A 24,201-nucleotide genomic window follows, 5' to 3' on the forward strand; every position below is an offset into this window, starting at 1 on the left:
GTGCAAACCACCATACCACGAAGGCATGCCAAGAAGACCGGAGAATCACCTCATGTACTCCCCCTTTCAAAAGGCGACTGGGTTTTTTTTTTTTTTTTTGTCTAGGGGACCCAATCACCAAATCCTGAGTGGGGAGATTCATCATCCAACACACTTTTTAGTTCGAACGCCACTGTAGAGACATTAGAAATTTTGGAAGCAGGCAAGATGAAAAATGAGCAACCGCCTTCGCCAGGAATCGAACCGTGAACCTCAGGAATACGCGTGCAGCGTGCAGACCACCACACCATGAAGGCATGCCAAGAAGGCGGGAGAAATAAATCATAATTTACGGAAGCAGAATATCTCGTGTTTAAATTATATAACCTTTTTAAAATAAAATACAATAAACCGAAAGAGGTAATTCCCGCCTAGCGTTACAGCATCTGACTAGAAATAAGGCGTTCCAATAATACGGAATTTTTTTATTTATTAGATATTATTAGAGTATTTATTAGAATATATTAGATTTATATATGGCATTAATCTAACTTAGGTATTTATAATTTAACACTAATTTGGAATTTTTCTGTATTGACATGCCAATTTTTTTTCCATATTTCGATTCTACGACTTAAATTATGCCTATATATTAAATTTCGTAATTTTAAGTGAGAAATTTAAAAATTTATCTTGGCGAATTTTTCGCATTTTCCGCCTAGAATAGTTCACTTGGCGAACTTCTTAACTTGTAGCAAACTATTTTCCTTTCCTTTTCTTCATTGTCCACAGCGGAAAAAAGTCATCATTCATATTTTCAATTAATTTTAACAAAGTGCGTAAACCACATTTTCGTCATTATCGCTTATAATAAATACGCCCAATTTCGAAACGCGCCAAAACGTAAATTCATTCATATCTTAGGAAATTTGAATAAAAAACTCTCAATTTTTTCAGGTGTACCTAGAAATACATCTACTTTAAGAGGATATTAATTTTATAGGTTACAATACAAAAGTGTTTTCGAAAAATTTATAAAAAATATTTTAAAATACAAATTTAAAAAATAAATCTTAAAAAATGTGCGAATTATATTTGGATTATCTAATAATATTTTGTGCATTTTTCAAATCAGATAATGGTGGTTCAGTGAGTTCACTAATTTTAACACTTTTACATTTTTAACAATATTTTAATTATTATATACAGAGCGTATTCTTAGGCCGCCGCCTTCAACATGAACAAACTTTATTCTCCTTCAACTATCCGAGCAACAGCGCCCTCTAGCCTTTTCCTTCAAATTACACAACACTCCCCACCTAAACTCGGTGGAGAGTTCATATTTCAATAATATATTTCAGAATATTCAATTAATAATTAGACAATCAATCCTAGAGAAATGGTTAAATATAACAAACATGCATACATAATTATAAACACATAAAATTTACAAACATTAAATGATACCTATCAGCAAGGTCAGGAGAATCAAACCTAAAAATACAAAATACAAACATTAGTCAAGTTCCATATTATATAACAATTGTATAGGCCTTTTTAAGGTACCAGTAGGTGTTTTAATTATGCAAGATCTTATTTTATCATCTCTGCCTGGCATTAATTCCAAAATTTTACCTATTGTCCAGAGATTCCTGGGATGTTTATCGTCATGAATCAAAACAATATCGTTGATTTTAAACTGAGATGCGTTAGAGTGTGGAGGACAAATATTGGCAGATCTCAGATTAAAAAGATACTCTGATCTCCAACGCTTTCCAAAATGATTTAAAATATCTTGATGGTATTTATATCGTTTAATAATAGAATTTCTTGATCCAATCAAATTATTTGATGTTATTTTATTAGCAGGCAGAGATAGTAATCGTCTACCAACCAGAAAATGAGAAGGTGTTAGTGGAGAAGGTTCATTGGGATCGGTAAACACGTAAGTAATTCGTCTACAATTAATCATTGCCTCGATTTCAATGAGCACCGTTTCAAGCTCTTTCACAGTAAGGGATGATCGACCAATAATTTTTCGCAAGCTGGATTTTATGGTTCGTACCATACGCTCCCCACCATGGACCCCTCTCAATAATAAATTTCCAATTTATGCCTCTAGCATAAAATAATTCTTTCACAGATGAGTCTCTCAAAGTCTTAAAAATATGTTTTAGTTCTTTGTCAGCTCTTTTAAAAGTCTTGGCATTATCGGAGTACACGGTGGTACACAGTCCTCGGCGAGCTAAAAATCTTCGGAAAGCTAGCAAAAAACTTTCATTGCTGAGATCAGTTACTATCTCTATATGTAAGGCACGAGTGACCGCACACGTTAACAACAGCATGTAAACTTTACCTTGCCTGTCTTTCGTAAAAAATGGACCGGCGAAGTCCAACCCGGTCACAGCAAATGGAGGCGACTCTTGGATTCTGTCTGGAGGAAGTGGAGCGATATCCTGTACCCCAGGACGAGCACTATATCGTCTGCATATCACGCATTTGCTGATGATAGTCTTAACGCGCTGTCTTCCCTTAATGATCCAATATTTGTCTCTGATCTGAGTAAGTGTCGAATTAACTCCAGAATGGAATACCTTTTCATGCGAGTCCATGATGATCAACTCGGTAAACTTGCACTTAGAGGGTAATATAATAGGATGTTTTAAATTCTCGTGACAGTCTGCAAATTGAATGCGACCTTTCAACCGAAGAATTCCCTCCTCATCAAGCCTTGGATTAAGGGAATATATGGAAGAATCGAGAATTGATTTTTTATTTGATAACTTAATTATTTCCGCTTGATACGATTCTCGTTGCATAATTTTTACCCAATAATGTTCAGCTGCTTTAATCTCAAAAGCACTTAAAGGTCCATTCCCTGTAGACCTTTTCCGAAGCCTCCCAATAAATCTAAATACATAGGCAGTAATTCGAAGTAATTTTCCTAAAGAACTGAATTTTTCTATATGCAAAATTAGGGATTCATTGTTAATCACAGGTACAGTCAAAATAATACTTTTTCTTAACTCCAACGATTCTGAATTTGGTTGTAATTTCTTTTGTTTCGGAAAGTTTTCAGTAGAAAAACGTAACCAGTGTGGCCCATGCCACCACAGATCATTCTTAGCTAGTGACTGAGCACTAATTCCTCGAGTCAGTAAATCGGAAGGATTTTGTTTTCCTTCGCAGTGGTTCCACAATTTTTTGTTGCATATACCCTGTATTTCTGTAACACGACTGGCGATAAATGGTTTCCAATTACTTGGCGAACCTTTAATCTAAGTAATGGCGATTTCGGAATCACTCCAAAAATAAACATCCTCACACTAAACAATTTTTTCAAATATTTATACATTCGAGCAGTCACGAGTGCTCCCATTAACTCTAAAGGAGGAAGAGTGATTGCTCTTAAAGGTGCAACCCTGCATTTGACATGATAAAGGAAGTTTTAATTTCAGAATCACTCGTACAATATCTGAAATATGCGATAGCCCAATATGCTTTAGGACTAGCTTCCGAAAATAGGTGAAGGCTTATATTCATTGGATCGTCATCAAAGAAATTTCGCTGTATCGATATTTCAGTTAAATCACTAAGTTCATCCCGCCAAATGTTGAATTTGTCATAAATCTCTGCGGGAAGGACCTCATCCCAGTCAGAACCGGAACACCAGATTTCTTGCATAATAAGTTTCGCCCGAATAACAAAGGGTGCAATAAATCCAAATGGATCGTATATTTGGGCGATGCTTTGCAAAAGTTTTCTCTTTGTAGCAAAATCGTTTCCAATATAAAAAACAATTAAATTTTTTATATTTAACTTTATATTGTCATCAATGGAATTCCAAATCATGCCTAAGAAATTCGATTCACCAGTTAATTTGTTATCTGATTCCTTAATCCCATTTGAGACCCATAAATTGTTTATTAATGCTTTAGAATTAGTTCTTAATTTTCTGAAATTCATCCCAGCATCCTTAAATATGTTAACCGCATCTACAGATAACCGATATGCATCTTCAACCGTTCCTGCTCCAAAATAGACGTCATCGACATAGACAGAAGAATTTAACATTTGGAAACTGTCCGGCATTTTATCTTTATATTTTCGAATGTGATATTTTATAGGGGCGGCCAAAATGAAAGGAGATATAGTCAAACCGAAAGCTACGCGACACATTTGCATAATCTTAAAGGAGTCATTATTTTCATTAAACCAAAGAAATTTTAGAAATTGTCTATCACCTTCAGCAATTCCTATCATCAAAAAGGCTTTTTCAACGTCTCCACAAAACGCTGTCTTAAACTTACGAAAATTTAACATAATGTTTAGTATATTTGGATTTAGATTAGGTCCCAATTCAAGGCAGTCATTTAACGAATTCGTGTCCTCTGTCCTTGAGCTAGCATCGTACACAATTCTTACCTTAGTAGTTTCACTAGGTCGTATCACTACTCGGTGCGGCATAAAATATCCCAAATTTGTATCATTATTCGATCATTCCTCTACAATTCCATCTAATATCTAGTTCTCAATTATATTTTTATATTCCTGAAAAATCTCCGGAGTTTTACTTAGTTTATTGTGAAGATTTGCGAATCGTTTCTTAGCTACCTTAAAATTATTTCCTAGATTATTCGGACTGTATTGCCAGATTAAATTTGCCTCATATCTACCGTTTTTAAACTGCAAATTTCTTTCAAACTGGTCTACTATTTCGCAGTCAATATCGGAATAATCATCAGAATCATTTATTCCCATATGTTCTAATTCCCAAAAACCTCTTAAATCTTTCAACACAACAGTGTTTGTCATTACCGCTAAATTTTCAGAACAAGTTTTATTTGTTTTATTTTTTCGATTCCTGCGGCAACCGAACCAAAAACAGAACTGACTGCGTACAACCCTTCAGATATTTTAATTCTTTCAGAATAAACTACATTCCAGAATTCATCCCCGCCAATTAATATCTCAACATCTGTGCTATTTTTTCTTGAGCAATCGGCGATCTGCAACCCCAGATGCTCCATGAAGTCTGCAATTTGTTTACTAGACACACTGATGGTCGCCGAGGAAATAACATCCGAGATCAAACATTCAATTTTTATTTTATTATTTTGTTTCCAATTCTGAATTTCGATTTCAACAACCGGATAGGAATGATTCATTGCCTTCGTCGCACCAAATGAATAAACAGAAAGTCTTTCATAACGGATTAAAGTAAGTTTTAAATGGTCGGCCAATTTTTTCGTTATAAAGGGTCTGTGACTGCATTGATCAAGAATTAATCTAGTTAATTTTGATTTATACTTAGAACAAGCATTGTAAGGATCTTAAGTTTTACTAACGTTTATTTTTATTTTAAATCTTTACTATCACTTCTTATTTTCTACTTCCGGCCAGAATTAAAAGCTTTAAGTTATTTATGCAAATTTGTCTGGCGAACGCCAAGTACTTAAGTTGTGGCTTTTTGCCAAGCGAGAGAATGGAAGGAGTTAGTCGAAGCAGGCCGCTTACCTTAGCAGTTTTACTCCGTTGCTGGTTGCCTTCCAGGCCAAAGGTTTAATCCTCGTGATAATTTTCAACGTATTGTAGTGTTAACAGTTCTCTGTACTACATACGGCTTCCTGTTAATATACGGCCAATCTTCCACGTAGGCCCTTGTTTATTATTCCAAAGTTAAGTTAGAGTTTAGTTAAATATTTTTATATTCTTACGTTCAGACCACAAGTAGTTGGTCTCTGTATTCCGAAGTACGGAAATTATTGTAAAGAGTGAAAAATAAAGGGTTTCGTATACCCTTCCTGTGTATCTTGTCTACTTCCCACATTTATTGAACATAGCTTTAGTAAGCTCCCTGTTCCGAGTCAGGGTCCTTGCATGCCCCCAAAGAAGGTAAGGCGGAACATTGAACCTGATAGTGGCGCCCAACAAAGAAGAATAACCATGGCCGAGTTTCAAGAAGAACCTGTGCTGCCTGCAGAAGCGGCTCAGAATCCAGAAATGCCAGCTGCAGCCCTGGAAGGATTTGGTTACATCGTCCAGACCATGCGCGCTTCGATGAAACCAGAAGCAACATTTAATGGAAACTCACCGGTTACCAGTTTTTTGGAAAAACTAGATGACCACTTGATGCTCTACCCCGTGCACGAGTTTCAGAAAGTTACCTTAGCTACCAGCGCTTTGAGGGGCCAAGCGCTTAATTGGTTCAAATGTATAGGCAGAAGTCTCTTGGGTCAAGCAGGAAGTCCCACCTATACTTACGAAAATTTCAAGACTGCCCTAGTAAAAGCCTTCCCTGTCGTAAGGGATCGTGCGAAATTAGAAACGGAACTTTTTAGTATATATCAACAAAGAATCGAAAACCTCTCGAGCTTTATTTTAAGAAAAATTCACGTCTTCAAACTCTTGTATGGAAACCGTCCGGATCCTGAGATAATTCAAGTGATTTTGCCGAGGTTACTTCCCCAAGTACAAGACTTTATTGAATTAAGTAATCCGACTACACTGGAAAAATTATTTGGGCTAGCAATCCAGTTTGAAAGTAAAAGAACGGCGGACATTGAAAGAAGAAGCCAGTATGAAAAACGAAACCAATTTGGTGCGCCAAGACCACAGCAAAGTCAAGCACACGGCTACGGAAGCAAAGCGAATCAGTGGGCAAGGAAACCCGAGCATCCGAAAACAGCCGGCGAACGTCGACAGTTCAATAGCAATCCAGGAAAAAAGTCTGAAGGCCAGTGGAAAAAGAAGGAAAGCATGGAAAGGAAAAAACAAGATTTAAACTAAAACGGATTTCTGCTGACGGGAGGGTGCGGAAATCCGAAGGCCAAGAAAACCCCTCTTTCTTCAAGTTAAATACAGTGATGGTGAAAAATTTGACTCTTCCAAAGATTGAAGTGTTGGTGAATAATATCCCAGCCACCGCGCTCCTGGATACAGGCGCGCAGTGTTCCTGTGTGGCAGAAGATTTTTTTAGGAAGTATTTTCGTAAATATCGCATATATAATTCGGATAATACGACAGTGTTAGCTGCGCAAGGAGAAAGATGTAAGTGCATAGGTAAATTACCGCTATACGTCCGTATCAAGGACGAACAAGTAAACGTTATGTTTCTTATAGTAAAGAATCTGCAAGCACATATTATCTTAGGAATGGATTTTCTTTCAGAGGCACAAGCAACGCTGGATTTTAATGAAGCGTCCCTTAAGCTGACGATGAAACCAGTTCGAGAAGAAAAATCGGAGCCGCCGATGTTAAACCTTGACCACCTGCCTAATGAAGAGCAACAAAGAATCCGACAGTGGTAAGTGAATTTGCTTCGTTATTTAGTGATATTCCAGGATTTACTCAAGTTACTAACCATAGTATTGACACCGGAGATTCAATGCGAGTTCGCCACAAAGCACACCGGTATGATAAGAATAAAGAAAAAATTATAGAATGGCACATTGGCGATATGCTACGTAAAAAGATCATAACGCCCATCTCAAGTAGTTATGCTAGCCCGGTGGTTTTATGTAAGAAAAATAATGACCATCCATTAACACATCCAAAAAGGTGGCGTTTCGCGATTGACTACCGTAAATTAAACTCCATAACTAAATATCCGGTATATCCGTTACCTATTATTGAAGAAATTCTAAGGAACATAACGTCGACCAAATATATGACGACTTTAGACTTAACGACTGGTTATTTTCAAATAGGGGTTAGACCGGAGGACGTACCTAAGACTGCTTTTATAACCAAGTCTGGCACTTATGCATTCCTGCGTATGCCATTTGGCCTTTCAGGGCACCGGCAACATTTCAGCGATGTATGGACATTGTGTTAAGGCCTGTTCTTGGAAAGTCCACATGTATCTATTTAGACGATATCATTATTACTAGTGATAATCTGGACCAACATGTACAGGATTTAAGACAGGTGTTTTCTTTATTAAATGAGACCGGTCTAAAAGTTAATGTCGAAAAGTGCAAATTTGCAGCCCCTGAATTAAAATATTTAGGTTACAAAATATCTCAGAAAGGAATCGAGACAGACGAATCAAAAATAATCGCTGTGCAAAAGTACCCGCCGCCAAACACGGCGAAGAAGCTCTCTTCTTTTCTAGGACTTTGTTCATATTATAGGTCCTTTATAAAAGATTTTGCAGCTATTGCTGAACCATTGTTAAAATTAAAAAGGAAAAAGGCAAGATTCTCGTGGACGGCCGAAGCCAATAATGCTTTCGAAAAATTAAAACAAGCATTAACGCAAGCCCCTGTGTTGAAATTTCCTGAAAAGGATGAGAATTTAGAAATTTGAGCGGATGCTTCGGATTATGCGGTAGGAGCGGTACTTTCGCAAAATCAGCAGCCCGTGGCATTTTTTAGCCGAACTTTAAATCAAACACAAAGAAATTATTCCGCAACCGAGAGAGAGGAACTTGCAGTTCTGTTAGCAATGCAAAAGTTCCGAGTCTATTTTGGACAGGCGCCAATAACAGTGTATTCTGATCATGCGGCGGTAACTAGATTGTACTCAGGGAAAACTAATCCCCAAGGTTAATAAGATGGGCACTCAAGCTACAAGAATATAATCTGGTAATCAAGCATACCTTCGGAAAGGAAAATATCGTAGCAGATGCCCTATCCTGAATAAAAATAGATGAAGAAGGTAATACTGTAAAGGTGGCAATGCTCACAGCATGTACAATAAATTCTCGAGAAACTGTAATAACCGAATTGGGTAAGGATCCTGAGTTTGGAAGCATTTATGAGTATTTAAAGGATCCTGAAAATTTTAGCCACCAAGATATTGTGGCGATAAGAAATAGGGCGGCCCATTACGAACTAATAGATGGTCTATTATTTTATACAAAAATTACAAATTCCAACAACGAATTTCGACCTGTTATCCCAGCTAGTCTTATATTAAATATCCCGCAGGAGTTGCATGAGCTTCTCATGCTGGTATTCGAAAAACTATCCAACGCGTACGCGAGGCAGTCTATTTTCCCGAACTGCAAAAGTTAACAAGGGCGTATGTCCAGTCCTGCCCAACATGTCAAGCACTTAATTATATTAATTTCCGCCCGGCCGGGTTTCTAAATAGTATTAAATCCGAATTTCCAAATGAAATAATTGGCATCGATTTATTGGGCCCTTTTCCAAAAAGTCAGTTAAATAAAAGTCGCTATCTCCTTGTTATGGTTGATCATTTTAGTAAGTGGACCGAAATTGTTCCCTTAAAACGAGCCTCCGCGAAATTAGTTACTGATTCTATTTTAAATAAATATATTTTAAAATACGGGGCGCCCCTAAAAGTTATATCGGATAATGGTCCTCAATTTGTAATATATTTGAAGACATGTGCCAAAAACTGGCATACGTCATTTAAAAATGGTCCCGTATCGGCCGCAATCAAATATAGCTGAACGGGTCAATAGAAATATAGTGAAAATTATCCGTAGTTATGTTAAAAATTTTCATAAAAGCTGGGATAACTATGTCAATGAATTTGCTTTCGCCCTTAGGACCGCAAAACATGATACAACGGGCAAAACTCCTGCTGAGTTATTTTTAGGCAGAAAGATTATAACGCCGTTAGATAAATTATTTTATGTGCAACAAAGAGCCCCAGAATTTAAAATGAATGATATAGAAAAATTAATTAAAGAAGCAAAAAAGAATACTGAAGTAGCACAGAGAAAACAAAAACTTTTATGATTATTTCTTTTATTATGATTTGAAACGACGGGGAGTAACTTATAAAGTAGGAAATGAAGTATTAAGAATTAAGCATTCACTTTCTTCAGCACCAGAAGATAAAACCGCCAAATTTTTTCCACGATTTGAAGGACCATATGTCATAGAAAAAATAACTCAGGCTGTAGTGGTGTTAAAAGCCAGGAATGGTGAAACATGCTCCGCAAACATTGCTCAAATAAAACTATATTATGATCGTAATAAAATGCAAATATTCAAAGATCTTTTGCATGATCCGGCACGGCAGGCACAAGCTCCAGAGGTGGAACAACGACAAGTACAAGGGCAAGCCATTAGGAGGCAGGAGCAATTGAAAAGAAAGTTTCCCCGCTGGAAAATTGAAGGTAACAAGAAAAAGAAGCCGTTCCACCGTCCAGAAAAGAGAGCTCACGACCACCCCCCCAATGAAGAAGGGAGAAGTACGACGAATGCAAAGAGAGACAGGAGAAGTAACGGCAACTATAAACCGGCTCCCAAACGGAAGATCTACTCATCGGACAGGACTCTCCGCAGCAAATGTCGCCGAACTGCGGAAGGGCCATCAGCGGCGGAGGAAAAGATACAAGGAAAATTTGAACGGCCAGCAACGAGGTCCAAGCAGGAACGAGAGAGAAGTGTCCCGGTTCCGCCAAGACCAGCTGCCATCAAACGGCCAAGACCACAGGCAGAGGCGAAAAAGAAGGTATTCAAGTGTGACCGAACTGGAGGAAAAAGAAAGCTTCTAGAGGAAGGCACTGAAGGGCGAGCCCGCACAAGAAGGAGGATAAATCAAACTAGAATCTTCGCTACCTTCCAGGAATGGGCTGAGAAAAGAATGTCCGAATATCACAAAGATAAGTAAAATTTTATGTTACTTTGCAAACTTAAGTTAATCTTTCATTCTTACTGCAAGTGGAAGATTTCAAGAAGTTTTACCTCATATGAGGTCTACCTTTATCGCCAAAAAGGCGAGAAATGAGTTGTTACCTATTTTGGTATTATGTTTTTCAATTACTCGCGAGTAAAACTAAAGTTGATGTATAATAGGAATGTGTAAATACTTGAATATTGTAAAAGTTATTGTATAAATTTTATTTAAAACATTCTGGCAAGAAAGAAGTTTTAGTCTGAAAGACTTTTGAAATGTAGTATTTCAATGTAGAAGAATTGGCACTTGCTTGGAAAAGAATAGAAGTTAACAATGTACTACTAATTTATGTTTTAAAATGCGTAAAATTAACGGCATGTTAATATGTTCTTATATACAATGTGAACTGTTATTTTAAATGTTAAGAAATACTGTGATATGGTAAAAGTGAAAGTAATGCCAAAAAATTTTTAACTTATTCGTGTGACTGTAAAAAGACCAAATTATGGTGAATATGTGTTAAAGGTTGAATGAATGTAGTTAGGCTCTCTGACGCTACACTTCAGAGTTAGCCACTTTCAGAATAGTACCTCAGGGTTTAGAGTTGAAGATAGGGTGTGTTACGAGGTCTTGTTATGTTGAATTTTAACACGTTAGTGTTTTGATTGTAGGCGGCAGTGTTGAACACGTATACATAAACACATTCGTGTTTGGTGTTTTCTTTTACAACACATGTCAGAGAGCACGGGGAGAGATAATTAAAATAAAGTCATGAATGAAATAAGAATGTTAAGAGAAATATAAATATTCATGCTACTTGCCATTTCATTGTGAAACATTTCATTAAACTAGTTCTCTGGAAGGAACCAGATTTGAATAAAAGCTCCTGTTTAGATGCAGTACAGATGAAAAATTGGGTGTCCATGGAGCTGATATTGTAAAAAGAAATTTTTTTTTTAATTTCTAGTTTCTAGTGAGAAATGTTTGTAAAAGATTGGCCTCGCGTTAGATTCTAGAGCTAAAAGTTTTCAACAAGGTCGTTTTAGACCTCAGTTTCAAACTAATTAACTCTGGCGGGAAGTATGTAAGGATCTTAAGTTTTACTAACGTTTATTTTTATTTTAAACCTTTACTATCACTTCTTATTTTCTACTTCCGGTCAGAATTAAAAGCTTTAACTTATTTATGCAAATTTGTCTGGCGAACGCTAAGTACTTAAGTTGTGGCTTTTTGCCAAGCGAGAGAGTGGAAGGAGTTAGTCGAAGCAGGCCGCTTACCTTAGCAGTTTTACTCCGTTGCTGGTTGCCTTCCAGGCCAGAGGTTTAATCCTCGTGATAATTTTAAACGTATTGTAGTGTTAACAGTTCTCTGTACTATATACGGCTTCCTGTTAATATACGGCCAATCTTCCACGTAGGCCCTTGTTTATTATTCCAAAGTTAAGTTAGAGTTTAGTTAAATATTTTTATATTCTTGCGTTCAGACCACAAGTAGTTGGTCTCTGTATTCCGAAGTACGGATATTATTGTAAAGAGTGAAAAATAAAGGGTTTCGTATACCCTTCCTGTGTATCTTGTCTACTTCCCACATTTATTGAACATAGCTTTAGTAAGCTCCCTGTTCCGAGTCAGGGTCCTTGCGTGTTCCCAAAGAAAGTAAGGCGGAACATTAAACCTGATAGCATAAACTGTACAAGTTTGTAATAATATTTCCCTGGCATTACAGTCATTATTATTATCACCTTGAGGAACAGAAGCAATCAATTTTAAGTTCTGAACTTTATTTCTTTCCTCAGAATTCAAAGTCAGAGATTCAGTTGCATTTTTGGAATAACCTTGTTCCGACTTCTTGTTTACAAGGGATTTATTAGTACAAATCGATTCATTGTGATACATACCGCCACATTTATTACATTTAGTTTTATTTCTACAGTTTTTTGATGTATGAAATTTTTCAAAACAAGAATAGCAGCAGTTTTCGGATCTTAGTTTCTTTAATTTATCAGAAACATTCACTTCGCATTTAAATGACTCGTGCAAATTATCACAAACGATGCATTTTCGGTTAACTGCAGTATGAAATGCAGCCGTGGGTGTATTTTTTACATATTTTCTAGTTTCATATTTTGATTGATCGACTCGCGGAGGCACAGGATTTTCCCTTTCATTTAATACTAGATTTGAAACTTCCCTGCATTCTATTTCCGTTTTAATAAATTGTGTTAATTCCGAAACTTCAACTTTATCTTTCGATCCTCTTTGCCGATTAAATTCCAAAACTAAATCGTCCGGAATTAATTTTAATAATATTGGAATTAATAAATGTCCATATGAGTCAGAAGTTACTTCTAAAGTTTCCAAATTACGAATCGAAATTTCTAATTCGTCATACAATTTACGTAAAGCCTTTACGTTAGCGGAATTTGGTTTAATCCTAGTATCCGGTGCACACGGGATTTGGCTACTTTTGGCGACTTTATGATGAGCATTAAAAACGGCACATATACGATGAGTAGTTAACGGATCATTCAAAGAAAATATACAGTTAAACATAGTATATACTATGTATATAGTATATATACTATGTGTGTATAGTATATATATAGACGTTCTTTGGATCATTATTGGTGTTGGCGATAATTTTCAAAGTCGCGCCAAGGCTGCACCGTATACTAGGATTTTACCCAGAATTTTTAACGGCTTCTAAATTGAGAATTTTATTCATGAATGAATTAATGATCAGGTCTTTTCGACCATATCTGTCCTTTAGTGATGCTACACAACTATCATAATTACTTTCTTTTAATTCAAAGCCTTAAACAACATTCAAAGCTTGTCCCGTTAAGAATGATTTTAAGTATGCAAATTTTTGTATTTTTGAAAGCGTTTCGTTTTTATCTATAGAATTTTCGAAACTATTCCAAAATTCATTCCATTGTTTGGGGTCTCCCCAAAATTTATCAATTATTAATTTTGGTAATTTCAGCGTACTACTCCCACTAGAACTGGAACTTGCATGCAAAATTCCATTACCACTAGACTGGTTTAAATCAGAACTTTGGGGATTCCTCGCTGGCGGTACTGCGGTAACCGCACCTAGAAACTGCTTAATTTGACTACAAGCAATTATACATTTGTCATTGTATTCTTCGCTTATACTACAATCTTCTTCAATTAAGTTAACATCAATTAACTCTTTCATCATCAAGCGTTCTCATTATTTTTCTTTTCGGTTAATAATTCAAACAATTCCCGTAATTCTTTAATCGAATTTTCCTCCCCTTCAATTTTTAATTTATCTTTAATCACTTTAATTAACCTAGTAACAGACGATCTCAATGGAACGTTTACGTTTCAATTTATCTAACTTCTCTTCCATTTTATTTAATTTAAATACACCCACGACAGCAATAATAAATACTCACTAATTTACTACAAATAATCACTAAATAATTAATTTAAGATTTCCCTTACTTTATTTGGAATTCCATTGTCCCTTGAATATGAAATATCCATTGTTACATTGAAATCGAAACACTTGGATCGAACACCTAAAATCTTCACAAAGCCTTAATTTACGCCGATGCACCATCTAATAATATTTTGTGCATTTTTCAAATCAGATAATGGTGGTTCAGTGAGTTCACTAATTTTAACACTTTTACATTTTTAACAATATTTTAATTATTATATACAGAGCGTATTCTTAGGCCGCCGCCTTCAACATGAACAAACTTTTCTCCTTCAACTATCCGAGCAACAGCGCCCTCTAGCCTTTTACTTCAAATTACACAACAGATTAAGCCTAAATTTCGAATTATGAAAGAAGGAATCGAGTAAGTTAAGGGGGAAAAAAGAGATATTTAATAAATAGTATACATCAAACTCAATTAAAATGGAGGAGCTAAACTTTTGAGAGCTAATTTTTTAAAAACTACTCGTGCGATTTTTACAAAACTTGGTAGTTTGGCATAATTTGAGTCCTAGAATCGAAATGTGGAAAACTTGCATGCCTTTTCAGAAAAAGTTCGATTTCTTGTCAAAATACCTATGTTATAATACTGCTATATATAAATCTAATATAGTATATCCTACCTCGAGCTTTCGAGACATCGAAAATGCAAGTTGAATTTTGTCAATCGGCCCAGTAGCACTGGAGATATGGGGGGGGGGGCTCAGTGTACTTAACTTGAAATTTAGCGAAGGTAAATATGAGGGTGAAAAAGGCAAGTTCGATGTTGCCTTTATGAGACAAGCTGATACGTATGAAAACATAGAGGACTCTGACGTTATCGATCTTTATATAGAACTGGACCGTAGCCTATATTATGAAGGTTATGAATGGTTAATGTGTTTGTACGTTGAGTAAAAAAGAAGAAGGCAGTCACTAATGATTCGAATAGAGTTGATAATAAGAATTTAGTCCAAGTGATATGACTATGATAAAACTTCTTTTGAAATTATTCCCATGAGAGGACAGAAATACTGAAGAGGAATTAGAAATAAGCAAATAAAATTTCAGTCAAGAAATGTCGAGTATATTCCAGCGTTCTTATGATAAAGAAGATACGAGAAATGATGTTGCTAAAGAAGCGGTTGTCCTGTGGACGAAATCTGTTTATCCAACTCTTATTTTGATTGGTTATAAGAATGATTTGTTGACAAATGGACTATCTAAAACGAAAAGTCAGGAGTGCAACAGCAGTGATTCCTGTGAATATAAAGAAAACACATTTTAAATGGAAAATTCGTCTATTCAAAACGTTGCTGGTGGAAAACTTTGTGATTATCTTCCGATATTTTTGACTCTGTATTTACAATTTATGTTCGATGGAATATACCTCTAAAAACTATTCATTTAAAATTTTGTTGTTTGATTATTATCTCACAGGGTATTAGTCCAGAAGGGCTATTATAGTCTCGAAACAGCATTTTGTGTCCAATGATTATAAACGGCTGTATCACTTTTCAATTTGTTGCCACCAAATATTGTCGCTCTGTATTATATTTAAAGAAATTAAATAATGAAAAATCTGCATGTATGTATGTATTTTTCTCGCATTGTGAAAAAACGATACCTAGAGCTAAAAAATTTTAAATAATGTAATCCTCCACCCGAACATGGGCACCTGGAAGCCAGAATTTTGAATTTCCAACTTGTTTAATTACTTATTTCTTATTCCGTAAAACTTTAATGAAATTTTTGTCAACAAACTCAACGATTTGAAAACGAGCAGTGGCAACACTGTACGGGAAAAAAATTTACCTCCATCGCGAGAGACTGTCAATCGGAAATTCTAAATATATGCTATTTTTTAATATTTTAGCCCAAATGCCTTTGGTTTGGTTTGGTTTATTAGATTACGGCAAAACTCTCGAGGGCTATCTGCCTTAAAGGAGGGATGCCTTCGTGGAGGACTTTCTAAGGGAAACTGGCTAGTGTACACGTTACACATGGAGAAAACCACAAAAACACCCATGCAGCCAGCCCGTTCGCGGGATTCGGACCGAACTACCAGTGTTCAGCGACGTTACCGCTGGGCCGCTGGTGGGCTCCAAATGCCTTTGAAACATGTGTGTATTTTTAATGAATAAACGCCGTTTCGGATAAATATAAAATCTGGAAGCTTTCAGATTTTTTTTTTTCTTTTTTACTTGTTTTTGTAGTTATTAAATGAGGAAAAAGTAACACTAAAATGTTAAAAGCTGAAAAAACGTTGGAAGCTGAATCCAAAATTTGATTTGTTCCTCGATTTTGTGTTTTCTCGGACATGAATAATCATAAAGCCGGAAGAAGAAAATAGTAAAATACTAAAGCTGAGAAAATTTTAAAACAAGTGTGTGTGTGTGTGATTATGGCAAAGCCTCGAGGGCTATCTGCCTAAGAGGAGGGATGCCTTCGTGAAGGACTTTCTAAGGAAAACTGGCTCGTATACACGTTACACATGGGGAAAACCACGAAAACGCCCATGCAGCCAGCCCGTTCGCGAGATTCGAACCTCGGACCGAACTACCAGTGTTCAGCGATTTTACCCCTCGGCCGCTGGTGGGCCAATTTTCAAACAAGGATTTCTGTTAGTGTTGGTTTCTTTTTTAGAGAATATATGTAATCAATAAGTGAGAAGAGAAAAACAGTAAACTTGAAAGGCGTAAATCAGATTATAAATCTCATTTTTTTTGTATTTGTTTACTTTCTTTTATAGCAAGCATAATTACAAAACAAAAATCAGCAAAACGTAATAACTGAAGCATATTTGTACAAATAAAGATTTCTTCTCCGGTTTTTATGAATTTATGTGTTACAGGTAAACATGTGAAGAAGAAAATAGTAAAAACTGAAACCACGACATTTGGGCCTGCATCATAAAAATAATTTGCTCCTATTTTGTTACATTTTCAGGAGCATAAAACACGAAAATAACTATACAAAAACATTGAAAAATTTCAAACTACACTAAAACATGTAACCGAAATTCAGTCGAACAGTATATAAGAATAAAGCACATAATATTTAAAACAAACAAAAATAAGTACAATCAACAGGTAACTAGTACTAAAATACGTTTAAGTCGATTAACGACAAAATACAGGTTGATTCAGAATTCATCATCAATATTTGGTGGGGAGGTAGGGAATAGGAAAAGAAAGAGATTTTGCATAGGAAAGTATGGGCGCAGACGAACGCATGGTGGTGTAGAGGGCGCTGTGTGTACACAACTTCTATACATAAGTACAACTGTTTGACGTGTGCAGCCAGACTGCATATTATGCAGACGACACAGCCGTTCTATGCAAATCTATGAATCCCCACATGGCCTTAATTAAATTGCAAGAATCCACCGACAAATTAATAAGCTGGTTTACAAAATGGAAAATGAAAATCAATACTGAAAAATCAACAGTCGTTCTTTTCAGCAATAAAACTCTCAGAGGAAATTTCGAGGCTATCAAAATCAATAACGACATCATTAGAAGAGAACCTCAACGATTTGAAAACGAGCAGTGGCAACACTGTACGGGAAAAAAAATTACCTCCATCGCGAGAGACTGTCAATCGGAAATTCTAAATATATGCTATTTTTTAATATTTTAGCCCAAATGCCTTTGGTTTGGTTTGGTTTATTAGATTACGGCAAAACTCTCGAGGGCTATCTGCCTTAAAGGAGGGATGCCTTCGTGGAGGACTTTCTGGGAAACTGGCTAGTGTACACGTTACACATGGAGAAAACCACAAAAACACCCATGCAGCCAGCCCGTTCGCGGGATTCGGACCGAACTACCAGTGTTCAGCGACGTTACCGCTCGGCCGCTGGTGGGCTCCAAATGCCTTAGGAACATCTAGGAGTTTTCCTTGATAAGAAATTAACCTTCCGTCAACATACAGACTACGTGAAAGAGAAAGCTCAAAAAGCATATATGACGCTTTATCCTCTATTAGGAAGAAAATCGCAACTCCAATATGCTACCAAAAGAATAATTTATTTGCAATCCATTCGTCCAATAGTTCTATATGCAGTTCCAGCTTGGGCTGCTACCTCCAATACCCACAGATCCAAATTACAAAGCCAACAAAATATTCACTTACGAATTATGTCAGACTCTCAATGGTTCGTCAGGAACACCGTCATAAGAAAAAGTTTGAAGATTAACACCATCAACGAAGAAATTCTCAAATTATTTAAACATTTTCACTCCAAATGTGATAATCATCAGCACAATGTCATTAGATATCTAGGAAATTACGATCACCGCATTAACCAGCCCTTCAAACGTCCTAGGACTATTTTCTATAATAATAATTGGAAGTATTCAAACATCTATGTACGCATTTGTATATATTTACTCAAGAAATTTCGTTATTTATCCTGTTATCTATCCCAGAAGATCAAGTTTAATTAGAACTCGTAAAGTGTTGTAAATAATTTTTGCTAAATCTTTTTAGCTCAAATTGCTAATATTTATCCCAGAAGTTCAAGTTTTATTGAAATCGTATTGTAAATAATCTTTGCTCAAGTTACTCAGAATGTGTTTTCGTCAGATGACTATTGGACATAATAGCATTGATCAAGGATAAGTCCCGCCAACAAATTTTTTTTTCATTAATTCTACTTCATCTTTTTTAAAATTTTGGTATTTTTCCATGAACTTTGAATATTTATCTTACGAAAAATACAAAAACTTTATTACTCGGACAATTTTTAATGATATTGGAAGTCATTATTCTTCCCTTCACTACTCTGCATGTTCAATCAAACAGAATGCACTGGGTGTTGTATTTGATCTCGCTAAGTCTAGGCGTCATTTATTGCTTCGCCAAGGAAGACGTACAACGTGTACTGTTTAAGATTTTCACTAAGACTGCCCAGTAGGGATACTAACTTTTCGAGTAAAGGCCGATAGACCGAATACTTCAGACTACCGTAATTCACCGTGTGCAGCCAGCTCTTCATCTTGTCAAGTTCTGTTCACCTGCTAGATGCCTTTGGCCTTTTTCCTTTTGGTACCCCTCTCACTTTTCCTTTCTCCGTTTTCTCATCCGAGATGTTTTCCATTTCCTGAATTCATTATGTCATGTGCTCTTGGGCTGAATTTAAGGAACCGGCAACGTTGCACCTGCAATAGCTCGGTAATATAGAACTGTCTAAGTGTGCAGCCAGTCATCATTCGACTAGGTGACTTTGCAGAAGTAATATGAACCGGTATACGTGGAATGAACTTGCAGATATATATGTAAATGCCAGGCATGTTCCAGAAGATCCGGTTGTCCATGCAAAGCCGTTGTGAGTCATGCATTCTAGCACATGGTCAGCAGTTCGAGCACCTCTTGTAAGTCTGTAAAACCGATGCAAAGAAATGTTACATGTAAGATAGTAAATGTTTTTTTCCCTTACTACTTCCTTCTTATGTGTTCTTTCCATCATTGAAACTGGGGTCATTTTGCCCTACTACATGGCATACGCGCCCATGCATTCCTATGTGAAATCTCCTTCTTTTCCTATTCCCTACCTCCCCACCAAATATTGATGGTGAATTCTGAATCACCCTGTATAAGCAAAATGCACAAGATTTAAAAACAAACAAACAAATAAAGAATAAGCTTATAATTTAACATCTACATCAATTGGTAATAGAGTATATCTAAGAAAATTAATATAACCAACAGGCAGGACAGAAAAAGGAAATACACAAGATTATCGGAGAGAGTACAATAAGACTTTGCGTAGGCAAATAATGCAAAGCCCTTTAGACAGAATACATTTGACTAGACTGAGACGGTACTCAACAGCTTGTGACTTAGTCTAGGGTCTTATTTATTAAAGCACACTAGTGTTAACTGCCTAAGGAAAGGATTGTCTTCGTGGAAGAGATTCTTTGGGAGATTGGCTCTCATTTCTGTTACACATGAGGAAAGCCACGAAAACTTCTATGTAGCCTGCCCGTTCTCCGTAATTTGAATTACCAGTGATTGAATACTCATTCCTTTCGGCGGCTGTTGGACCAGCAGCATAGACGATTATGAAAGAGTTAAAGAATGTTAAAAAATAGTTTGACAAGAAGAAGAATTTTTACATGATGAAAATGTTTATATTCTAAATTTGGCCCTGTTGTTGAGCTCATTATAACGAATTCAAAAGTGGTCTGCATGCGAAAATGATAATTTTGACACCATTCCTAACTATGAGACTGCAAAATTATTGTTCAGTTCTGTTCAAAGAGAGAAAGTCATAAAACATTGAAGAAAAGTAGGTTGTAACTTAAAATCGACAAATGTCTTACTTATATTTGATAAAATACGCATCTCTTTCTTTAGCGTAGGGCAAAATATTCATTTATTTCGTTTATTTAATTTTGTCACAACACTCGAGGGGTTATCTGCCTAAGGAGATGGCCGCTTTCGTGGCAGGAGTTTCTAAGAGAAACTGGCTCATATTCACGTTACACATGGAGAAAATCATGAAATGAATGCAGAATTAATGCAGTCATCCCTTTCGATGGGATTCGAGCCCTGACCCCAACTAATAGTGTTCAGCGACTTTACCACTTGGCTGCTGGTGGGCCCGCAAAGCATTGGAATGCAAATTAGAAAATGCTTATTATTGTAAAAAGTAAAAATAGGCATTCATAATTTCGGCTTGATGCAAACAGCATTAGTCTCTCATTAAGTCTCAAAACGTTGACAAAATAAATTTTCCGAAACAATGAATAATCATAAAGCCGGAAGAAGAAAATAGTAAAACAGTAAAGCTGAGAAAACTTTCAAACAAGGAATTTTGTTAGTGTTGATTTCTTTTCTAGAATATATGTAATCAATAAGTGAGAATGGCAAAACATTAAAACTTAAAAAGAGTAAATTACATTGTAATTCAAGTCACTGAAATGCCATTATAGAGTGATTATTTTATTTTTCCTTTATTATTTCAATGATATAATTACACCAATTTTATATTAAAACTTTTAAGTATAAAATACTACAATGCTCCTTCAGGTGTAATATAAAATCTGGAAGCTTTCAGATTTTATTTTCTTTTATTACTTGTTTTGTAGCTATTAAACGAGGAAAAAAGTAATACTAAAATATTACAAGCTGAATACAAAATTTCATTTGTTCCTCGATTTTGTTTGTTTTCCCGGACATGAACAATCATAAAGCCGGAAAACTTGAAAAGCGTACTCTACATTGTAACGTAAATCTCATTTTTTTTCGTATTTGTTTATTTTCTTTTATGGAAATCATAATTACAAAACGAAAACCAGAATATACACAGAATACTTTCTTTTCAACTCAGCAGTTTTCACTGTTATACCTGAAGCTCCTGAGGCTTTGCCGTAATCACATAAACCGAACCAAATCACTAGAAGTAGGTAATGCAGCTTTAATTGAACTAGAATTGACTTTAACTGAACCGTTTTCCTCTTTCTATTAACTAACTTTCTTCGTTTCTTAGTATTTTGCTGAAACTCCTTTTGTCGAGTTTTTCGATTAGAGAATCCTCTTTCCTTTAATCTAGATCTCCGTTCCATCTGATGTAAGCGGAAGGGAACACAAAAAGGCCAGAAAAAATAAAAACTAAATTAACTGATATTAAAATGTGTGGTTACTTAATGTGTTAATTAAAATACTGTAAGCTGTATTTACCAGTTGAATATTAACTTTCATTATTGTTATTGTCTTTAGGTTCTTCAGCGACGTAGCGATTTCGACAGTGCTAAGGATTATTTCTTTCGAGACTGGTTGAAGTACAAAAATGGTTTCGGGGACCTACAGAAAGATTTCTGGATTGGTAAAAGAGAAATATGTTCTTCGTAATAATTCATCATTCTAAAGTAAAAGCTTCGTGTGAAATAAAATTTTAAGAGCGCTTCTCGGTAGACATACTTTAAATTATGCCTCATTTATTAATTTGCAATCATTTCAGATTAATACTGTTACATACAATGGGAATTTTCTAAAAATTAGCTCTCTACTTTTTCAATTCGTAGATAAATTTTCAGGCAGATCCTACAATTTTTTTTAATAACACCTAGATTTATTTCTGATACCGACTTTAAATTTTCTAGAAACTTACGTAATGAATTAGATTAATTGCATAGAAACTACGTATTGATTACGCAGAAACTTACGCAAGGTTTTAATTAAAATAAGTAAATTAAGTAAAATAAAATCATAGGTCCATTGACGATGAGAAACATAAATTATAAGGGACATATATGTATACATATATATCTTCATTTTTGGTGAATCCGTGATTATTTTATTCGATTTTAGCAAAGCAAACGATGTCTATCTGCTAAGCTCCAATCCAGTTTCGACCACGAATGTTTTCAGACGTATTTCGTTCTACCACACTCATAGCATAATGTTTGTCTCAACAGCTATCCAAATAGTCCAATGTCACAAACTCCCGTGTTCTCTCTGTTCCAAAGTTATGTATGCATATTCATTCAGCTCACTATCGTTTTAATATTTTTCAATGATCTATGTAACATTGAAAATTTGTGGACCCTATTTTATAAAATATGAGATTTTTTAAATGTCCCAGGACATCGCCGGCAACAACAGCGATCCTGACGATTATATCCATATTCGTTTCTATAGGGCATTCGTAGATTAGGCTTTTCATATGGCCCCACAGGAAAAAGTCCAAACACGATAAGTCCGGTGATCTTGGTGGCCAATGAGCTTTCAGCTATGGGACCACATCGATCAGTCCATCACCCTAGAAATTTTGTGATTCGTATAACTAGCCATTGTCTCGGTAAACCACGGTAGAAAAGGCCGTTGGTGCGAGGACCGGCCACCTAGATGCTCGTCGTTTGCGTTCCGACCATACATTCTATGACGAATAGCTGTATAGCTGCCTTCTATCACCTCCTACAGCTTCGCCCATTTATTCAGATTCACTCTGTATGCATCTGTTCATGGCAAAAGTTTGTTGAAGTACTACTGGGCTAGGTTATAACGCAATTTCGTGATACTGGAAGAGCAGTTATTCGCTAGTAAAATAAATCACTAATCATCTTCATAACGTAACAACTTTTACATCGCATAAAAACAAGTTAGACTACCCAACTAACCAAGGTATAGATACAGTTACTGTTAGATAAATAAAGTTTTTTTTTTTTTTTTTTTTTAGTTAAAGTTGCACTTAAGTAATTAAGAGTCCAAGTGCAGTTAAACCGCCACAAGTTAAATTACGTGAATTTTAGAAGTATTGTAAATGCAAAATTTTAAAAGCTAAATTCACTTTCATTAAAAGCTCTTTTAATAGGAAAACCAAATTCACACGAAGCCTGTTGTAATGAATGGGAAGCATTTTATTGTTCTATTTCTTTATTATCCAAAGGAAAATATTGCTTAAGATATTCTTTCATAAAATATATTGTTATTGCAGGTGATTCTTTTTCGATGAAAGATGGTATGGCATTTACTACAAAGGATCGAGACAATGATAAGGATCCGAAAAATTGTGCTGTTGCTTACAAAGGTACTTGGTGGTATACAGGATGCCACGCTTCAAATCTGAATGGATATTATCTTAAAGGTCCACATGAAACTCATGCTGATGGTGTTAACTGGAGGGATTTTCGAGGTTACAAGTATTCTTTGAAAGATACTGTTATAAAGATACGACCAAAAGACTTTAGATAAATATGTCGCCAGTGCATGAAACCAGTGAAAACCAGCATTTGAATTTAAATCTTGACTGCATTTTTTTTTTTGGTGCACTTTTATAAACAAATGAGTGATATGTTTGTTATGAATGTCTTGTCTTGTATTTTTATATCGATTTAGACATGAAAATTACGTAGGCAGAGAAAATTAAATAGATATATTTCTTATTTCCATCTGTTGCATTCTATTAAATATTATCTAAAGCTACTGCAGTATTTTCAAGTCACTTGTGCGTTTAATAATTCGCACCGATTTTTGAAAATGCTTCGTGATTATGTGACCTATCAAACCTTTTAAAAATATTTTTTTAGATGGAGTTTAAATATGGACATAAACTATTATCGAAAAGGCTGAAGATTTGATGTTCGATGGCAATACAAATACGCAACAAGTATAGTTTCTTCTGCGATTGATTTGAGACTGCAAATGTAACTCTGAAAATCTGTATCA

General features: G+C 35.6%; 1 protein-coding gene across 1 annotated transcript; it reads left to right on the forward strand.

Moving 5' to 3' along the window:
- The first annotated feature begins 1,902 nt into the window (after window positions 1-1,902).
- On the forward strand, window positions 1,903-23,922 carry LOC118182151 (techylectin-5B-like). The gene is made up of 3 exons (XM_085811313.1): window positions 1,903-1,924; window positions 21,754-21,859; window positions 23,471-23,922. The coding sequence occupies exon 3, from the start codon at window positions 23,485-23,487 to the stop codon at window positions 23,725-23,727; it is 243 nt and encodes an 80-aa protein (XP_085667439.1). The 5' UTR covers window positions 1,903-1,924; window positions 21,754-21,859; window positions 23,471-23,484; the 3' UTR covers window positions 23,728-23,922.
- The last annotated feature ends 279 nt before the right edge of the window (window positions 23,923-24,201 follow it).

The sequence above is a fragment of the Stegodyphus dumicola genome, chromosome 2 (genome assembly GCF_044657685.1).
Source record: "Stegodyphus dumicola isolate Sdum_Otavi_A_Nest chromosome 2, ASM4465768v1".
Lineage (NCBI taxonomy): Eukaryota > Metazoa > Arthropoda > Arachnida > Araneae > Eresidae > Stegodyphus > Stegodyphus dumicola.